At 35.8% G+C, this 21232-nt stretch overlaps 1 protein-coding gene across 4 annotated transcripts in view; it reads right to left on the reverse strand.

The window, feature by feature from the left end:
- Positions 1-816: 816 nt before the first annotated feature.
- Positions 817-21232, reverse strand: part of LOC122032617 (lysine-rich arabinogalactan protein 19-like) — a 40449-nt gene continuing 20033 nt past the window's right edge. For 3 of the 4 annotated variants that reach the window (XR_006126160.1, XR_006126159.1, XM_042591927.1), the window contains 2 exons: positions 1307-1383; positions 817-1224 (listed from right to left, as the gene is read on the reverse strand). Coding sequence is in view for 2 of the 4 variants with exons in the window: in XM_042591927.1 (XP_042447861.1) it covers positions 1324-1383 (60 nt within the window). In the remaining 2 variants the exon portion in view is untranslated. The remainder of the gene's footprint in view (positions 1225-1306; positions 1384-21232) is intronic. The other variant, XM_042591929.1, reaches the window with a different exon arrangement.

Genomic DNA, 21232 nt, shown 5'->3' on the forward strand with positions numbered 1-21232 from the left:
ATTAATTTAAGGCCTTTGAGGGGTTTATTTTTTTATATTTGTTTCGGGTCAAAAATATTGTGTCTTAAGTCTGCAAAAAAAAACAAAAAAAGAGAGTGAATTAAAAAGAATCCTTATAAAAAAAGATAAATTAAAAACGCATCCATCAAATCCTCCTATAGCGTTAAAATAAAGGTATTTTTATAGCGTTAAAATCTAGATATGGAACACTTTTATACAAAGATATACTAGGCAACAACATATTAATAAGCTATTACAATATTTTATAATTACATTATAATCATTTTGAGACATGATTTTAACTAAATTTAAATAATTTTGATCAAATTGACACTAAAGTTAAAAAAAAGTTCGATGAAAAATATGATGGATACTATTTTTTTTTTTTTTTTGAGAAAATAACGTTTTAACGATTATGATAAGGGTCCTCGTTTGATTTTTTCTTTAAGAAAATATATCTCTTGGTTTTACTCTGGAGATGACAAAACAATTCTCTTAAACTTCAAAGAACAGAGCCTCTAAACCATATAAGGTTTACAAATCTCTTCTTCAAAAGTATATGAAATTAGGCACGGCAAGAGAACAATATTGAAAAACTCTAGTTTCAACCTTCAAAATATAATTCGATGGACAAAACTTCCACTAATACAAAATTTAAAGAAAAGATCTATTATACACTGTCTTAATATACTTTGTAATAAATTATTTCAAGACTCGAACCTATCACCTGTACGTAACATGACAGCCACCTAAAGAATATGGAACAAAAATTGAACTAAAAAAAGGACCAAAGATGGAGCCCCTGGTACGAATACATAAAACAAATAAAACACACCACAAGCACCTTAAGGAGACAAGATTCCACAACGTAAGTGTGCGAATGAATAGAAATTCAAGAGAATCAATAATCGAAGCACAAATAATTCAATTCTACCCGAAAACATCAGACACTAAAACTACCACAAAGGAATAGTTAGATCCAGTCCCATACAAGAAAAAAGAGCAATTTTGATTGTTACACATCAGATACAGAATTGTCCAAGGATAATATATCTAAAGGAAATCTTATTTATCTAATATACTCCAGCTTCCTTATTGGGCAACTCTGATCGGCATGATGGCGTGAAACCTTTCATATAAAAAAATGCTGGGCGGTTCATGGAGATGTCTTCACAGCATTTCATTTTACAGTATGTTTCCGGATGTGAATGTTGGAATCGCTTACTGTAAAAAAAAAAGAACACAAGTTTAGAGTCATCCATAAACATTTGGAAGAAGGGAAAAATGTGCAGATAAGGATGGATACCACTCTACTACAACCCATCAGGCAGCTTGGCCTTTGCCAACAAGCTCTTTTGGTTTTGTGACTTTTTCACTATCCTTCTGCAATAAATATGAAGTTTTTTCAAGGAAGATTGCAAAGGCCATCAAGTATTGCCGATAATCTACTTCTCACGAATCGTTAACCATGTAGAAAATGGAATCATAGACCCAACCCATGTTATCTCAGCATACAAAACTCAAGTATATAGTTCTTTTTTTTACACCACGTATCCAACTTACGCCGACTAATCTTGAGGGTGACCGGCCGAACGAGCCCCATGGAAATTTATATGCTACCAGAGTAAATTAAGAAGCGATCGCAATAGGCGGTCCATCAACCCAGTGTTTTTAGGTCAATCACCCAACAACTAAGCCTTATCCCACTAGGTGGGGTCGGTTATACTTGAATGTATTTTATTTTATTTTATTATTACCAATCAAGTCTTTTTTAGCCTTCCTTTTCCTCGTTTGATATGTGTGTTTGTCATAGTTTCACATCGCCTAACTAGAACATTTATTAGTCGTCTAAGTATATGCTCATACCATCTTAAACGTGTCTCTCAGAGTTTTCCCTCAATAGATGTAACTCTGACTTTCTTTCTAATGTGTTAGTCCAGTTAGGGCCAGCAAAAGGGGGTTGAGTTTATTTGTCAAAAAGAAAAACAACACCTATCTCGTTCTTTCAACTCAAATTAAAAGCAACAATACTAATAACTCATATTAACTACTAAAAAAACGAGGCTCAGAATTTACTTGGTTACAACCTAAATGGTTGTTAATCCAAGGAGAATGAAAGCACTAAAAGATCTCCTTCGTGTAGGCGGAGAAGCCTCTTACAATCGTTGAACGCTCAGGCAGTTGCTAAGAAAAGATTACAAGAGTTGTTCCCTATTTCCTAGGTCCAGAGGTCTTTTTAAAGCCGTTGGGAAACTTTATTTGAAGTTGGAATGCGCCTCCAGTGAGGCGCCAAAGGATAAAGTTTTATCCTTTGGCAACGACAATATCAGCCTGATCGAAGGCGCCTTCCATAGAGTTGGAAGGCACCTTCGTACTATTCATTGAAGGCGTCTTCCACAGTGAAGGTGTGGAGGCGCACAGAGGCGCCAGTTGAAGGCGCCTCCAGTAACACTCACATCCACCTTTTGCTTTTCTATTGCTTCGATCGTCTGGGTGATCGTGGTCATCCGGGATAGGGCTCACCCGAACCCATTTCCCAGTCTTCTCCTCAAGCAGGCTTCCGCTCCAGCTTCTCATCCCTCGGAACGTCGTGCACGTCCTTCTCGCCCACCAGTGTACTCTTCCGCAGCACCTCGTCTCTTGGATGCACCGAACCCGTCGGCTCCCTTCCCGTGCTATTCTTCTCGCTAGCTGCATCTTCTGCTCGACTTCTTGTGTTCCTAAGCTCCTGCACACTTAAACACAAGGATCAAACATAACAGGATCTAACTTAACCTAGTTGATCACATTAAAACTACCACGGGGTTCCAACATAATGTTCTCATTTCTTATTCTGTCCATTCTCGTATGTCCATATATCCACCTTAACATTCTCGTTTTTGCAACTCTCATCTTCTGCTTATGCGCTCGAGTCCTTAACATTCATCTCTATATAACATAGCAGGTCTAACTATAGTTTTGTAAAACTTTTCTTTAAGTTTTAGAGGTACTTTACAGTCACATAAACCACCTGACGCTCTCCTCCATTTCAATCATCCTGCTTGTATTCTATGTAAAACATCTCTCTCAATCCCTTCATCATTTTGCAAAAATGATCCTAAATATTTAAAGCTCTTGGTTCCAGATAACTCATCATCTTCTATCTTAACAATTGTCTCATTATGCCTAATATTGCTAAACTTAAATTCTATATAGGATACATTCATTGAACATTTGTCATAGTTTTAACGCTGACTGATAATATAACGCAACCCTCCTTTATCTAGGTTTAGAACCGGTCATGACTGGCCCATCGTGGGTGGAGTTCTTAGGTCAATCGTCCATTAAGAAAATTTATCTGTTAATTTGCCGAAACTAGGACTCAATCCTTAAATGTTGGAAAACTGAGAACACACCCTGCTGCTGTGCTGCATCATTGCCCCGGGGCAACTAAAGTATATAAATTGACAATATTGAAGCTTGTTCATTTTTCTTACCAAGCTCAACTGAACATTATTATCATTAGCATTATAAATTAAAATATAGATTTAATAATTGAAAGTTGCTTTATTTTCTCACTTTTTACATATTATTGGATAGCATGAAAGTAAAAAAAAAATTGTACCATACAAATTATATTTTTCATATAAGTTTTAAAAATATATTTTTCAGAAAAGTCAATTGTTTGCAAGTTTTATTTATTCATGAAGCTTAATGAATCAACCTCACTAGTGTCCAAGCTTATTTATTATATATCTATATATATTTAATGTCGAATGAATATGGATTAACTTTTATCAAGCTACAAATTGAATTTGTTCACAAAGTACTATTCATTTATAGCCCTATTGGAGAACCAGATTGGAGACACAACCTAATAATTCATTGATTGGTCAAGTGAGAAACTAAGGCATGTTAAAGGTAAAAAACACAAACATAAATTAGTGAAGTATGCTAACAAACTAATCACAATACAAATTATATAAAATCCCCTTCATAAACATTTCGAGATCGAGATCAAGATCAAGGGCAGGTTCGAATGTGGTTTGATATGGTTGGAAGGAGGAATAGCTGAAACTCTAAAATGAATTCTCTTGCAAAACAAGCACAAATCTGAAGTGAACTATAAATGCAACAGAATAAAAATAAGAAACAGATATAATACTAATAATAACATATAATGTGCTTTGAAGACTCCACTCCTAAACCAAGACTAATGATTTATCCTTGAGCCACCTTATGAAGGTTCCACTAAAAATCACTCATTCGCAAAAGATAATGGGATAAAACTTGTATTACCAATATTTTGAATTAAAAGCTTCAGCCTTATCCAAGCATTGTTAGAACAGAATTAGACAAGTATCGAAATGCATTCAGGCAACCTGTTGCCACTCTTTTATAGATGTTGCTCCCACAACTCTATTTTTTCTGCCTCTAATCAACTAGAAAAGGCTTTAGTTGAATGCTCAGGCACTAACGATCGTTAGAGCAGCCAACGACCATATCGTTAATCCAAATTTCTAGTTGATTGCTTAAGTCTCGAATCAATTAGACAAACCTCCAGTTGGCTGTTGCTTGAACAAAAACTTTTTTGTTAACTGAAACTGTTGGTTAGTCCTAGAAAAATCATACCGGTTCCACTGTAAAAAAATTTTGTACAAGTGTCGAACATTTCCTTAAATAACCTATTGTGTTCTTTAGAAGTTAAATTAGGAATCGCAAACGGAACTTAACATCATTGATTCCAAATTTAACTTATCTATTCTTAATGGTTTAGATTTGGATCGCAAGCGGAACTTAACACTATTGATCCAAATCCACCTATGTTATTAATTCCATTAAATATTAATTTCCAAAATTGACTTCCAGGACTGCATGGTGAGGCACATGACCTTCTTGGATATGAGAGCAACCACCACCGCCTAGACAAAGTCTTTTAAGGAAAGCTAATATTTAATTTATTTAAATAACTCTAGGTTAACCAAAAAGAATAATCGAATCACAAATTCGAAAAACAAAGGAAACACAAACTCGAAAAATAAATTCGAAAAATTAGATCTAATGCTCCTTGTGTTTGGAATTCTTACAAAAAGAAATAACTAGTATGATGTGGAAAACAATTACTAATTATACCTTCTCTTTGTATGTTAATGACCTCAAGATCTTCTGCCGTATTCCTCGCCTCGCCTTGGACGTCGTGTGGGCGACGATCTTCCAAGATGAACACCACCCAAAAGCTTCATTCCTCTTCCTCTAAAATCCGGCCACCACCACCACCACCAAGGAGAAGAGAGCAAAAGGAAAAGAAGAGGGAGAAGGGGCCGGCCACACTAAGATCTCCAAGCAAGAGAATAAGAATTGTGTCTCATGAAGCCTCCTCACCCCTTCTTTTATATTACTTGTGCAAGGCAAATAAGGGAAGAATTTTTACAAAAATTAAAATCTTCCTTTTGTTTTTCCTTTTCCCTTTTAATTTTCCTTTTCTTTCCTCTTAATTGAATCAATCACTAAATCAATTGGTTGATGATTTATTATGATTGGTCGGCCCCTTGCTTGGGCTCCAAGCAAGGTGGCCGGCCACCTCATCAAGGATGAGGAAATATATTTTTATAAAATTTTACAAGAAGAAATTCTTTTATAAAATTTACAAGCTCTCTTTCCTAAAGTACGAGTTAAAAAAGGAAAGTTTTAAAAAATTAAAATCATGTTTTAAAATTAAAACTTCTCTTATAAAATTTCCTTTTTTAGCATGGTGATAGAAAATTTAAATTTTAAAACTTCTCTTCCTTTTTTTTCTAAACCATGAGAATGGTTAAAAAATGAAAGTTTTAAAACTTTTAAATTTTCTTTTAAAACATGTGGCCTAATTCAAATAAGAAAAGTTTTTAAATTTAAAATCTCTCTTTTAAAACTTGTAATTTTCTACAAAGAGAAGATTTTAAAAATTCAAAACACCCCTCCTTATTTGAATTAATGTGGTCGGCCCCCTCTTGCTTGGGCACCAAGCAAGGGTCCGACCCCTTAAGAGGATATGGTGGTCGGCCCTTGCTTGGTCACCAAGCATTGGGCCGACCCCCTTCTTGGACACCAAGATGGGCCTTTCTTTGGATGGACTTGAGGCTTTAATGAGGCTACGACAAGGACCTAGAGGAGAAATTGATTTTGGCCTTCCGATGAGCTTGAGTATCCTGTGTTCGCCCCGAACACACAACTCAAGTTCATCGATAATAACTCATTCCACTAGAGAGTTATTATCGCACTACCGCACCAATCCCAAATTACATTATGAGCTCCTTCTTATCATGAGTGTGTTAGTCTACCTGTGTTTAAGATAACGAATGTCCACTAATTAAGTAAGTTACTGACAACTCATTTAATTAATATCTAACTCCAAGAGTAGTACTACTCAACTTCATTGTCATGTCGGACTAAGTCCACCTGCAGGGTTTAACATGACAATCCTTATGAGCTCCTCTTGGGGGCATTCTCAACCTAGATTACTAGGACACAGTTTCCTTCTATAATCAACAACACACACTATAAGTAATATCATTTCCCAACTTATCGGACATATTGATTTATCGAGCTAAACCTCACCCTTTGATAAGTCAAAGAAATAAATATTAAATATATGTGCTTGTTATTATATTAGGATTAAGAGCACACACTTCCATAATAACTAAGGTCTAGTTCTTTTATTAAGTCAGTACAAAAAAGACTTACCTAAAATGGTCCTACTCAATACACTTAGAGTGTACCAGTGTAATTTATTAATCAAGATAAACTAATACTTAATTACACTACGACTATTCCGATGGTTTGTTCCTTTCCATCTTAGTCGTGAGCAACTATTTATAATTTATAAAGAACCGACAACATGATCTGTGTGTGACACCACACACCATGTTGTCTACTATATAAATTAATCGAACAATTACATTTAACAAATAAATGTAGATATTGACCAATGTGATTCTTTTATTTCAAAAAAATAAATGTTTACAAAAGTTAGGCTTTTAGTATACACTCTAACAGAAACTACTCGTTCAGTTGACTAAGAAGCATCTCTAATCAACAGAATCAAATCAATGATTTCTCCATCACTCAACTTACACCCTTGTAAGCCTACACGAAGTTTTGAAATTGAGTTACATTGTAGACTACGATCTTGTTGGGATCTAGCGCGCCAAAGATGCGGAAACGCAGCGAAAAAATTACTAAATCCTCCATCCAGCAGATCCATGCGAAGGGAATAAACATTGCATACAAACAATCTATACTAAGTTAGATGATAGGATTATACCCTTGATGCGTGCGCACGATCTCCCGACAGCTCGGATCTCAGCATGATCACACGTCCGCGCCTCTATGGTAGCCACACTAACAAGCCTTGTCTTTACTTGTCTCACAAACAAAGCAAGATGGAGAAGAAATCACACAAGGTTGTGCTAGCAACCTCTAAGTGTGTTTCGGCCAAGAGGGGGAAGGAGGAAGAAGAAGAATGTCAAGAGTCTCAACACATGAAAACTCTAGAAGAATATCATCCAAAATGATATTTATAACCATCCCATGGTATACCAAGAGTCTTCACCCTTTCATCTTCTAATCTAATGGCTCAAAATTAACCATTCAATTCAATGGTTCAATTTTGACCATTCAACTTCCTTGGTGAACTCGAGTTCACCCAATGAGTTCAACCTATTGATTCTCAAGCAACTCGACTCAATCCAACAATTGGATCCCTTTGAGTCAAACTCAATGAGTCAAATTCAGATTACACTTAATCCATTGATTCATCACATGAACCCATCTCCATATCAACTTGTTCTTTGTGTGTGACCCTATAGGTTCTCGTAACGTTGGCAATGTACCCAAATCACCATTTAGATACATAAACAATGAATGACATCTAGCAAGGCATCATTGCTACCCAAGTGACGAGAAAGTCGAGATCCGACCTAACCTGTCCATGACTATTATTTTGTATGACTTGATCCCTCTATCCTTGATATCTAGATTGATCAATGAGGCATAGACCGTGTCATCCTCTTATCAATCTTTGTGTTTCTTGATCTCCAAGTAGACACACTCAAACAAATGAGCTCAATATCTCATATCGGCTCATTTACGCACGACCATGCTTTCTTATGTCCTACTAATCAAGGGGCTCACATATATCGCTTCCGTCATATGGAAGGGATAGATCTCACATACATCACTCACATCCCTCAGCATAATTTATTGCATACCTAGTGATCGACTTTATAGTCCACCCTATTACGAGTAACGTTTGACGATACAAAAATATACAACTCTTTATGTAGGGAACCGTAGTGACTTCAGGTCTAAGGACTATTCATACTAATAGTCACATGAGAATGTTTATGACATCTCATAGCGGGTCATTCAGTATATATTCTCTAATATATACCCATGTGTCAACCTGATATCTCATATCAATGATTTGTGAGATCAAATCATCCGTTAACCTACATGCTAGTCTCGACGCATTAATATTGTCATTGTATATTAATGGTCAACTAGGAACAGTTAAGAGTAGTATTCTCTACAATATCTCACTATCAATTCAACCAATTAATATACTGTAGATAAGAACCTACTACCCAAGGGCATTATTATACTTATTCAATTGGCACTGAACTGAAATAAATATAATAACCACCTTTGTATTTTATTAATAATGATATATGATACAAAATAAGCCCTTTACAATTATCTCATAATTGGTACTAGGGCTAATACTAACAAATCTCACATTTTGTTCCTCAATCAAAGGCTTCAATCAAGCCACTAGGTAATGTACCTTTACTAGTTAACCACAACCTCATATGATGTTGGTCAAAAGCAAAAGCCTAACATTACACATCATTCATAAGCTCTCAAAACTTTCATGCCTCCAGGTCTTAAACCTAGTAGATGTTTTTCATTGCCCTCAAGTCCATTTTGTATCAGGTCCTCCTCAATCCCTTGGATGCACTTAAGCCCCAGGAGCTTGTTGCACATGTCATTCTTCACCCCTCGCCTATAAGTCCACCTCGCTTGGCATCGCCTTAGAGTACACCTTGTGTTAGACTCTCAATACCTCAGATCTACCAAACTCTCCAAATTTGCTTCATGTCATCCTTCTCTCTCCTTCGGAGTTCACTCCAAAGTTCACCTAGCATCAAACCCTCAGTACCTTGATGCACTAAGCTCTCGAAGCTTTCTCCACAATGCATCGCTCCTTGCCTTCAGTCCAACTTTATGTCAAACCTTTGAGCTACCACTCAACTTGATTACGTCAAGTCATCCATCAAACCAACTTAAGTGCATTAAATTGTCGAGCTCTGTAAGCTCCTATATGCATTTTTCTAATTCCTAACACACTCATACGTCAAATCCAATTTAAATCCTTTGTCAAACACATCAAAATAATTTAATTGAAGCTAACCATTTGGGAGCATCGTTGCACCAGCAATCTTCCACTTTGATGTTTGAAGATCTGCTTAAATTAGGACTTAAAAATGAATAAATAAACTAGGCAATCCGAAACTCAAAGCTCCATATCCCCTTGATTCGATACTTCATCCATGAGTGAGCTACCAAAGGTGACGCTTTTCTTTTTTATTAGTGGACCTTTATACTTCTCCCCCTTTGCCACAATATCAACATACTAATTCCATGCATAGTGATCAAGACATGCAAGAAGGTATGCATATCAATCACACATACTAATTAAAAACATTTCTCCCCCTTGAAGTATATATGTAAATAAACATGAGGACATATGTTTATGCATGATAAGTATTCCAAGAGCATAAAATATTCCTAAATGTAGTCAAACAACCAATTTATAATTATGCTAATAGTAGATTTCATAATTTCAATCCTAGATGTAAATTGCTTGTCATATTTGAATTTTAACATGCTAAAGATGATGAAAATTAGTCAAACATGTTTTGATGATGTATAGAGTATATACGGCCATTTAAACATGATCAAGGGCTATAAGATATGCAAAATTTTATCAAAAAATTAAAATTAAATATTGTAATTTTAGTATATTAGTCTAAGTTTCAATCAATTGTATTACTGATAAAGTCAATTAGATGTTAAAATAATAGTAGTCCAAGGTCCCTAGTGATTTGTCTGTTTGTATCTTGTCATGAGGCCGACGATATTGAGCCGCTTGGGATGAATGATATCTCCTTTTACTTTAACAATAGTCCAAGTTTAAAACTTCATAAAAGTTCATATACAATTTTAATAATATTAAACTTTACGTACATATTTATTTTTCATACAAAGTCATAATGCTTTATTTTTTGTCAAGATTTTTAAGTGATCCAAATTGTTCAATAATATGAGTTCCTAAGTGTCATCATCATCTTCGCATAGCTGAATTGTCTATCCCTAATATTTAATGACACATAACATTAAATTGCATGTTTTAGGCTTACGATTAGGCAATTATTGTGATTCCATAAGTCTACTGATACATAGTGCAAAAATGTGCTCTAATCTTGCCAACTATCTATTATTGTTATCCCTAGCTTATTATTGACATGGTTTTACTACATCTAGGCATTTAATTCAACCAAACATAAATACACAACGATATCATGGCACATCAATGATGAAACAATCAATTTACCTCAAATATCATATTTATCCCTAATTTCACATTCTAAGTAATTGCAAATATACATTCACTAAAGAGCTTAATTGATGTGTTTAACTTACTAGGAGTGAATTGACCCTTCTTTGGAAATATTTGGCATACCCAACCTATTTGAAATAATAAAATGATATTCTTTAGAACCCAACAACTATTCGTCTCAATTGAGTTTCCTAGATATTCACTAGGGATATCTTCCCTAGTCATCATTCTAGGCTTAATGTTCTTGTTGGCATATCTTGACCTAGTTGGTTCATGTAGTCTAACATTTCAATTGAAAGTCGGGCAACACCTCTCAACCTCTAATGCGGAAGAAGAGAGAGAGATCGCATAGAACAACGAAACAAAGACAGAAAGAACAAACACAAGGAAGAAGAAGATTTACCATGGTTCGACAACATGTCTGCTCTACAAAAAAGACCGAAGCTTTATTAGAATTCTCTCTACACAAAAGAGTTCTCATCATAACGATAATACTACCAATAGATTCATAATGATCCTTATAATAGTGCTCAAACCCTAAAACATACCAAAATAATTGTAACTAAATTCTATTACGAAAAAATTATAACAGAATTTTATTATGAAAAATCATAATAGAATTTTTGCGTTGTTTCTTTCTTTTCATCTGTGACGTCCTTCACTTAAATATGAGTCACCTGTTAATAATCTCTACCTTGGCGAATATTCACCTCATTGAAGAACAAGAGTATCTGAGCAAAACTCCATCTGGATCTCTAAGTCTGAACTTCGTCTAACATCTAGAGATATGAATCAAATCCAAGCAATGCTTGAACTTCTCTATCATGCTTTGTCAACATGTCTATAGTATTATTTGCAATGTGAACCTTCTTAAGTTAAATTTCCTTGGAAGTCATCAGCTCTCTGATCTTGTAAAATCTCACATCAATGTGTTTGGTTCTCGCATAATACATTTGATTCTTTGTCAAATAGATAGCACTCTGACTATTGCATAATAACTTGACTCCACATTGCTAAACACGTAGTTGCTTGACTAACCCTATAAGCCATAAAACTTCGTTCGCTGCTTCATCTACTGCCATATATTGCTCTGTAGTAGGCAATGCAACAATAGCTTAAATCATAGACTTTTAATAGATAGGTCCTCTTGCCACAGTGAACATGTATCTATAGTAGACCACCTGTCATCTAAATCTCCTGCATAGTCTACATTCACATACCCAGCAACTGAAAGATCTTCCGATTTTCTACTGAACATTATGTCATAATCAGTTGTGTTTCTCAATTATCTGAAAATTCGCTGCATTGCATCCCAATACAGTCGACCAAGATTTAAAAGAAATTTACTCACCATACTAACTGCTTGCGCCAAATCTGGTCTCGTGCAAACCATGGCATACACCCAATTGCACTAGCATAAGGAACCTTTGACCTCTCTTGGATCTCCTCATCTCTCTTTAAGCACTGCGTACGAGATAACTTGAAATGATGCGCTAGAGGTGTGCCCACCGACTTTGCAATCTTCATGTTGAACCTATCCAATATCTTCTTCACATAGCTACTTTGATACGACCATAATCTCCCTGCAACTCTATCCCTATGAATTTCCACCCTAGAAATCTTCTTAGTCTCTCCCAAATCTTTCATGTCAAATTCCTTGCTTAGTAGCCTTTTCAATTTGTCAACCTCTTTCATCTTCTTCGCAACAATGAGCACGTCATCAACATATAATAGTAAGAAAACGAGTGATTCATTTTCAAGACTCTTCACATATTTACAGCAATCATAGTCACATCTTCTATATCCATTTTGAATCATGTATGAATCAAAATACTTATATCATTGCCTAGGAGATTATTTCAATCCAATGAGCGATTTTTTTAACTTGCAAACCAACCGCTCTTGTCCGGGCTGACTAAATCCCTAAGGTTATGATATAAAAAATATGCTCCTCCAAATTACTATAGAGAAATGTCGTCTTCAAATCCATTTGCTACAACTGCAAATTGTGATGTGTCACCAAAGCCAACACCGCTCTAATTGATGTATGTCTTACCACTAGAGAGAAAATATCTTCATAGTCAACTCCTTTCTCTGTAAATACTCCTTTGCTTCCAACTGAGCCTTGAACTTTACTTCTTTTTTCTCTGGCATTGCTTCTTTTTTCTTGAATACTCACTTGCACCCTATAGCTCGCTTTTATTCAAGAAGTTCTACTAGATCCTATATTTGGTTCTTATGCAACGACTCCATCTGGTCTTCCATAACACCCGTAAAATTATCTAGATCCTATCCAAAAGATTCATGACAAGGAAAACCATATACTAAGTGTGATGAGAGTTATATCTTTATTGCGTGCCCTTCGCAATCCCAACAACAACTTTTCTTTGGATACATATCTTAACGCGATCAAGTGTTGGCGCTTCTACGGTATCTACACGAATACGTTCCGTCCGTCGCACAAACACGGCTTCGGAGACGAACCACCTTCTTGTGCTAGCAAGCAAGATAACACCGACACTATGGAGTAACCCATTATTCTTAAGATCCTCAGTATTTTAGTCACACTACTAAAATATCCATCTCCAAACTAACATATTCTTTGTGTGTGACCCAATAGACTCTCGTAACATTGGCAATGCATCTAAAATCATTTTAGAGATATAAACAATAAGTGACATCTAACAAGGCATCATTGCTACCTAAGTGACGAGAATGTCGAAATCCGACTTAACCTTTCCGTGTCTATTATCTTGTATGACTCAGTCTTTCTATCCTTGATATCTAGATTGATCAATGAGGCATAGACCGTGTCATCCTCTTATCAATCTTTATGTTTCTTGATCTATAAGTAGACACACTCATACAAATAAGCTCAATATCTCATATTGACTCATTTGAGCATGACCATGCATTTTTGTGTCCTACTAATCAAGGGCCCATAGATATCATTTCGGTTATATGGAAGGGATAGATACCATCTACATCACTCACATCCCTCCGCATTACTTATTGCATACTTAGTGATCGACTTTATAGTCCACCTTGTTACAGGTGACGTTTACCGATACTAAAGTACACAACTCCTTATGTAGGGAATCGTAGTGACTTCAGGTCTAAAGATTATTCATACTAATAATAATATGAGAATGTTTATGACACTCATTATAATGATCCATGAAACATTCTCATGGACGGTCAATTCAAAACATATTCTCTAATATATACTCATGTGTCAACGTGATATCTTATATCCATGACTTGTAAGATTAAATCATCCGTTGACCTACATGTTAGTCTCAACGTATTAATATTGTCCTTGCATATTAATGCTTGATTAGGAATAATTAAGAGTAGTATTCTATATAAATTTATAATATCCCACAATCAATTCTACCAATTGATATGTTGTAGATTAGAATCTACTACCATAGGACATTATTATACTTATTCATTCAGCACTGAACTGAAATAAATATAATAATCAACTTTGTCTTTTATTAATTAATGAAATATGATACAAAAAGTGTCATGTCAATCATCTCATAATTGATTCTTTGAGCTAACACTAACAATCTCCTTATATCACTAATGTCAATCACTGAAATATCTAATATTCATTGACCTAGTGTGACCATCATGCTTCTTATGTACCAAAGTCGTGGTCAAAAGATCCATAATGTTAGCATTGGTCAATACTTTGCATATCCTCACATCTCATCTATCGATGATCTCTCGAATGAGATGGAACCGCTGTAGTATCTAATACTCAGCACCATCATTTAAACAAAATATATACCCTAATTGCGATATGGAATCATCATTGTTAGTTTGGAAACTAGCATATGTGTAACCCTTTACAGCATGCTCTTCATCACCTCCAAAGATCAAGAAATAATATTGAGTTCTTTTCAAGTACTTAAGAATATTCTTGACAACTGTCCAGTGACCTTCACCTAGATCTGACTGGTATCTGCTCGTATACGAGACATCTGGGCAAATACAAAGCATGACGTACATTATAAATCCTATAGTAGATGCATAAGAAATCTAACCCATACGGTCCCTTTCTTCCTTAAAAGAGAGGAATTGAGTTTTCGAAAGACTCACACCATGTAACATCGGCAGAAATCCCTTCTTGGAATTCTGCATGGTGAAACTATTACGCACATTGTCAATATATGTACTCTGACTTAGACCAAGAAATCTCTTAGATCTATCTCTATAGATCTCAATGCTTAAAATGTAGGTTGCTTCACCTAAGTCTTTCATCGAAAAATAATCCCAAGCCAAGTCTTCACTGAAGAGTAAGGATATCATATCCAATGAGAAGTATGACATCTACATACAATATGAGTACCCACTAATCCTCTTGTAGACACAAGATTCATCTTCATTCTTGATAAAACCAAATGCTTTGATTACATCATTGAATCGAAGATTCCAACTTCTAGAAGCTTTAATCCATATATAGATCGTTGCAACTTACATACCATTCCAGCATGCTCTGGATCGACAAAACTCTCAGGTTGTGTCATGTACATATCTTCAAGTAGAATTCCGTTAAAAAATATAGTTTTAACATCCATTTGTCAGATCTCATAATCATAGTAAGATGTAATAGCAAGTAAGATCCGAATAGACTTGAGCATCGCAACTGGTGAAAAGGTTTCATCATAGTCTATACAATGAATCTTCTTGAATCCTTTAGCTACCAATCGCCCCTTATAAGTATACAGATGACTATCTATGTCAGTCTTTCTTTTAAAGACCCACTTACATCCAATGAGTTTGATCCTTTTAGGTGGATCAACCAAAATCCATACTTGGTTAGTGTATTCCATTTCGGATCTCATGGCCTCTAACCATTTCTCAAAATCTGGGCTTGTACAACATCCTGATAAGATATAGGCTCGTTGAGACCAACAAGCACTACATCACCGTGGTCAGACAAGAGAAAATAATATATCTCATGTTAACGACGAGTCCTATCAGATCTGCATAGAGCTTATGGCTCTATGCAACTTGAACAAGTTATTGCTCCACAACTTCTTGCGGTGTAACAAAATCATAATTCATAACATCTTGTGGTGGCTGTTCAATTTCCATCAATGTTTCGGTGCTAAATTGTGTATCTTGAATTTCTTCAAGATCGACTTTACTCCCACTAGTTTTTCTAGAAATATTTTCTTTCTATAAAGACACCATTCTAGCAATAAATATTTTACCTTGTGTGGGACTATAAAAGTAATATCCCTTTGTTTCCTTGGGATATCCTAAAAAATAGCACTTGTCTGATTTGGGTCCTAGTTTATCTGAGATTTATTGTTAAACGTAAGTCTCACAATCCCAAATTTTTATAAAAGACATTTTAGAACTCTTTCTAGTCCATATCATATATGGTGTCTTTATGACGGCTTTAGATGGAACGCGGTTAAGTGTGAAAGTGGTTGTCTCTAGAGCATATCCCCAAGAGGAAGTAAGAAGATCTGTATGACTCATTATTGATCGTACCATACCTAATCAAGTACGATTTCTCCTTTTTGAGACATCATTCAATTATGGTGTTCCAGGTGGAGTGAGTTGAGATATAATCTCACACTCAATGAGATGGTCATGAAATTCTTGGCTAAAGTATTCTCCACCTCGACCTGATCGAAGAATCTTAATACGCTTACTAAGTTGATTTTATACTTCATTCTTGAAATCTTTGAACTTTTCAAAGGATTCCGACTTGTCTCTCATCAGATACACATAGTCATACCTACTGAAATCATCAGTAAACGTAATGAAGTAATGATAGTCTCCTCTATTTGTTATTCTGAAAGGGTCACATATATCTGTATGTATGCGTCATAACAAATTATTAGTTCTTTCGTTGTGTCCACTAAATGAAGTCTTTGTCATCTTGCCTTGAAGATAAGATTTACATACCTCATATGATTCAAAATCCAATTAGTTCAAAAGTTCATCCTTATGGAGTTGGGGTATGCGACTCTCATTTATGTGACCTAAACGACAATGTCAGAGATATGTTTGATTCAAATTATTAGACCTGAACCGTTTGGTATGTATGTTATAGAATGAATTGTCAAAGTCTAGAACATAGAGTTCATTCACAAGATGTGCACTATAATAGGACATTTCATTGAAATAAACAGAACAACATTAGTCTTTTATTACAAATGAGAATCCTTTATTGTCTAAACAAGAAACAAAGATAATGTTCTTAGTTAAGGCAGGCACATAACAACACTTTTCAAGTTCTAAAACAAGCCCGGTAGACAAAGATAAGGAATATGTTCCTACAGCTATAGTAGCAACTCTTGCGTCATTACATACTTGTAGGTCTACTTCACCCTTTGTCAATGTTCTACTATTTCTCAGCCTTTACACTACACACCCGGTATCTAATACCCATGAAAAAGAAATAGATACATTGACTTCTATAACATATATACTTGAGGCAGAAGTCTCACTTCTCCTTTTTCAGTTCCTCTAGGTACATCTTGCAGTTCCTCTTCCAATGTCCGGTATCACCACAGTGGAAGCAGATTCCTTCCTTAACAACCCCATCTTTGGGTTTCAATATATGAGTCTTGCCCTTACCTTTGGCTTGGGTCTTACCCTTATCTTTAGGCTTTTATTTGCCTTTTCCCTTTGGCACCATCAAAATAGTACTAAGCTTTGTATTCTTAAAGTTGAGTTCAGCAATTCTCAATATGCTCAACATCTCAAGCAATGGTTTGTCAATTTCATTCATATTATAGTTCACGACAAATTGACTGTAGCTATCAGGCAATGACTGCAGAATAAGGTCAGTAGTCAATTCTTGTCCCATTGGAAATCTCAATCTTTGTAGGTTCTCCACATACCCGATCATTTTGAGCACATAAGGCATTAAAATAGAGCCTTAGAGATCTCAAATCTCTCATGTCTTGCATGCCCCTATTATAGTTGTCTAAGATGTTCAACCATATCATAGGCATCCATGTTCTCATGTTGCTTCTGAAGCTCAAAGTTCATGGTGGTAAGCATAAGCCATGATACATCTAATGCATCATCTTGATGTTTCTTATAAGCATCCTTATCAACTCTAGTTGGGGGGGGGGGGTGGTTCAGAAATAGGCTGGACGTATAGTTTTCTCTCTTGCTTGAGAACTATTCTGAAGTTCCTATACCAGTCCAAGAAATTAGCTTCATTGAGCTTGTCCTTATCAAGGACATATTACAGTGAGAGTGTATTCGACGTACTAGACAACATGGTAATCTACAACAATAAAATAAAAAAATAAGTGTCATATTTGGATCATTTAATTAGGCATTTAATTAAATGATTCTCCCACTGAATTATAAAGCTTAGTAGGAGCAAGTCAAGGATGTGATTTTACCCACTACTAGCTCCAAATCCAAACGTGATGACATTCATGTGGGACAAGATCCATATTATACCTCATCTTGAGTTAACTTTGGCTAATCGTCCAAGACTTAGTATAACTTAGATAGGCAACGTTTACAAATTACATCCTATGTAACTCTTGACTCATTGAGTGAATAAGACTATTTGTTCATTTGTCCATCTTATGAAATCCATATTATAGCTCATCTTAAGTTAGCTTTGGCTAATTGCCCAAGACTAGTATAATATGATTTACATCATATGGGATATGTCTCTAAATTCTCAATACAATTGAGGTAACTTAGTTAAGTCACACCCAAAACTCAATAATCGGGCATCACTATTGTCCTATCGCACTACACCAAGATAAAACGAGTCACTTTGCTATGGCAAACCTGACTACAAATGATCGAGGAAGTAGTGAGTACCGAACTTTAGTAGGCATATTAAAAAGACCTAATTGCGAATACTCTAGGCATGTATCACATACAATCATGGCATACATCAACATATACGCTAATAAATGTGACATGGTTATGCCCCATCAACTACGATCTTCTCAAGCCAATGAGAAGAGCGAAGGATCAACCTAGGTTAAAGCAGCTTCTCCAAATGATTCTTTGGTCGTCGTGTATTGTTGTCCTTCTCCCTTTTTCATCATCATCCAGTAGATTGATTCCTATCTAATTTATACATTATAAAATCTAAGGAAACTTCGAGTTACACTCGAGGGTAGTCTAAATTTACAATAGGAATAAAAAAGAAGGCACGACACGCAGATCATATTATGAATTACAACATACATATCCAATCACATTGGGATTAATGGTTATAACCATGCACGATGTCATATAACATTCACAATATTTTATGACATAAAATCTACTATAATTGCAACAAAGAATTATGAGTCGTAATGCCACGGTAGTCCCGCTATCCGGTTAGCGACCAGGGGCCAAGGGAGCAGCACCCCTTGCGGGGGTTTTCGGGACAACACCCCGAAGCAAAATTATTTTGCATACTCATTATATGAGTTGCTATCATGCCGAGACCCTGTTGCCCACAAAATCTAGCTGTTCACAATAGTTTTGGCCGAGACCTTATTGTTCACAACATATTTGGCCGAGACCTAGTTTAGCCGAAACCTTTGTATGGCCGAGACCTGGTTTGGCCGAAACCTAGTTTAGCCGAGACTATTTTGTTCATACAACTTTATTTCGGTCTCAACAAAAAAGGACTCATAATTATGCAAATCATAGCAAACATCTCATGCAATTTCTATATAACATATAAAAATCTAACAACTTAATATATGCCTTTGCAACCTTAGCTCTGATACCACTTTGGGATCTAGTACGCTAAACACGTAGAAAGCGTAGTGGAAAAATTATCTAAATCCTATCCAGAAGATTCATGCCAAGGAAAATCATATACTAAGTGTGATGAAAGTTATACCTTTGTTGTATGCCCTTCACAATCCCGACAGCAACTTTTCTTTGGATGCAGATCACAAGCGATCAAGTGTTGGTGCCTCTACGGTATCCACACGAATACGTTCCGTCCGTCGCACGAACATGGCTTCGGAGAAGAACCACCTTCTTGTGCTAGCAAGCAAGAGTGGTTCAGCTAAGATCAAAAAGAGAAGAGGAAGAAGAAGATGACAAGTTTTTTTTATAAAATACATTGACAAAATTCCTTTTATATTTATTCATCCCATGAGTACCAAGGATTTTTGCTCTTTAGTCTTCCTTTTATTAATGCATGATTAATCTAATTAACCATCATTGTCTTTCCATCTTCCTTAATGCATGATTAATCTAATTAACCATCATTGTCTTTCCATGAATGAATTGATTCAATTGAGTTTAACTCAATGTGTCTAACATGGATTAGACTCTATCCAACCCAATGAGTCTAACTCGAATTGGAATCAATAAGCCTAATCATCTTACAATTGGCTCTTAGGGCTAATACCAATACCCATCTCCTCCGCCATACCACTCATCCACTTGTCCTTCTCAAAATTGTGTACCGCCTTCTGGAAAGATGCAGGGTCTCTACTACTAGTGATAAGCGCATAAGATATCAGTCTTCAAAATCGTATATGGTGGGTGGCATTATGACCCATCTCGTCCTACCTCCAACTACACCCTGAGCTCTCATTATCAAAATCATGAGTCTCTAGTTCCACCTGCACAACGTCCTTCTGCTTAACTCTGTGATGTTTCCTTTTCATCTTTCTGAGTATTTTGTAACATGACATTCTCGTCAAATACCATATCTCTACTGATCACTACCTTATTTGTCTTAGAATCCCAAAGTTTAAAGCCTTTAACTCTTTTTTGATACTCCAGAAAAATGCATTGTTTTGACTTTGTATCTAGCTTTGATATTTCCTGACTAGATGTGCATATAGACTGGACATCGAAAAACTCAAAGGTGAGAGTAATCTATTGGATTCTCTGTCCATGCTTCCTCTGATACTTTACCGTCTAGTGCTGCTCTTGGTGATATATTAATGAGATAACATGTCATGTTAACCGTTTTCGTTTAGAAATTCATTGCTAGCTCTACATTCAACCTGAGATATCTTGTCTTCACAATGATTGTCATGTTCAACCTTTCCGCCACACCATTCTGTTGTGGTGTCAAGCTATGAAATGTTTTATAATCTCATGCTACTCATAAAATTCCTGAAACTTTGAATCCATGTACTCAGTCTCATTGTCTAACCTAAGGCATTTGATCTTCCTTCCGGTCTGGATCTCCACTTCAGTTTTCTATAGTTTAAACTTCGTAAAAGTTTTCGACTTGTAACACATGAAGTATACCCAGACCTTTCGTAAGTAATCATTAGTAAAACTCACAAAATATAAATGCCCTTCACGTGATGCTACACTGGCTGGTAGTTAGAATCCCCTCTGTTTTATATGTTGCTAGCTTGAATTGCACTTTGCTTTATTTTCCATGAATACAAAATTTGCAAAATTCAAGTTTACACGTCTTGATACTCTTTAACAAATCTCTCTTGTGAAGTTCCAGCATCTCACGTTCGCTCGTATACCCTAATCGCATATGCTACAAGACAGTATTGTTTGATTCAAACTTCACCAAGGTGACTCCACCTACAACTGTAGTCTCTATCAACTTGTAGATGTTTCTTGCTAGCTTTCATCCTTTTATTACCATCAAAG

This window comes from Zingiber officinale, chromosome 11A, assembly GCF_018446385.1.
Source record: "Zingiber officinale cultivar Zhangliang chromosome 11A, Zo_v1.1, whole genome shotgun sequence".
In the NCBI taxonomy this organism is placed as follows: Eukaryota; Viridiplantae; Streptophyta; class Magnoliopsida; order Zingiberales; family Zingiberaceae; genus Zingiber; species Zingiber officinale.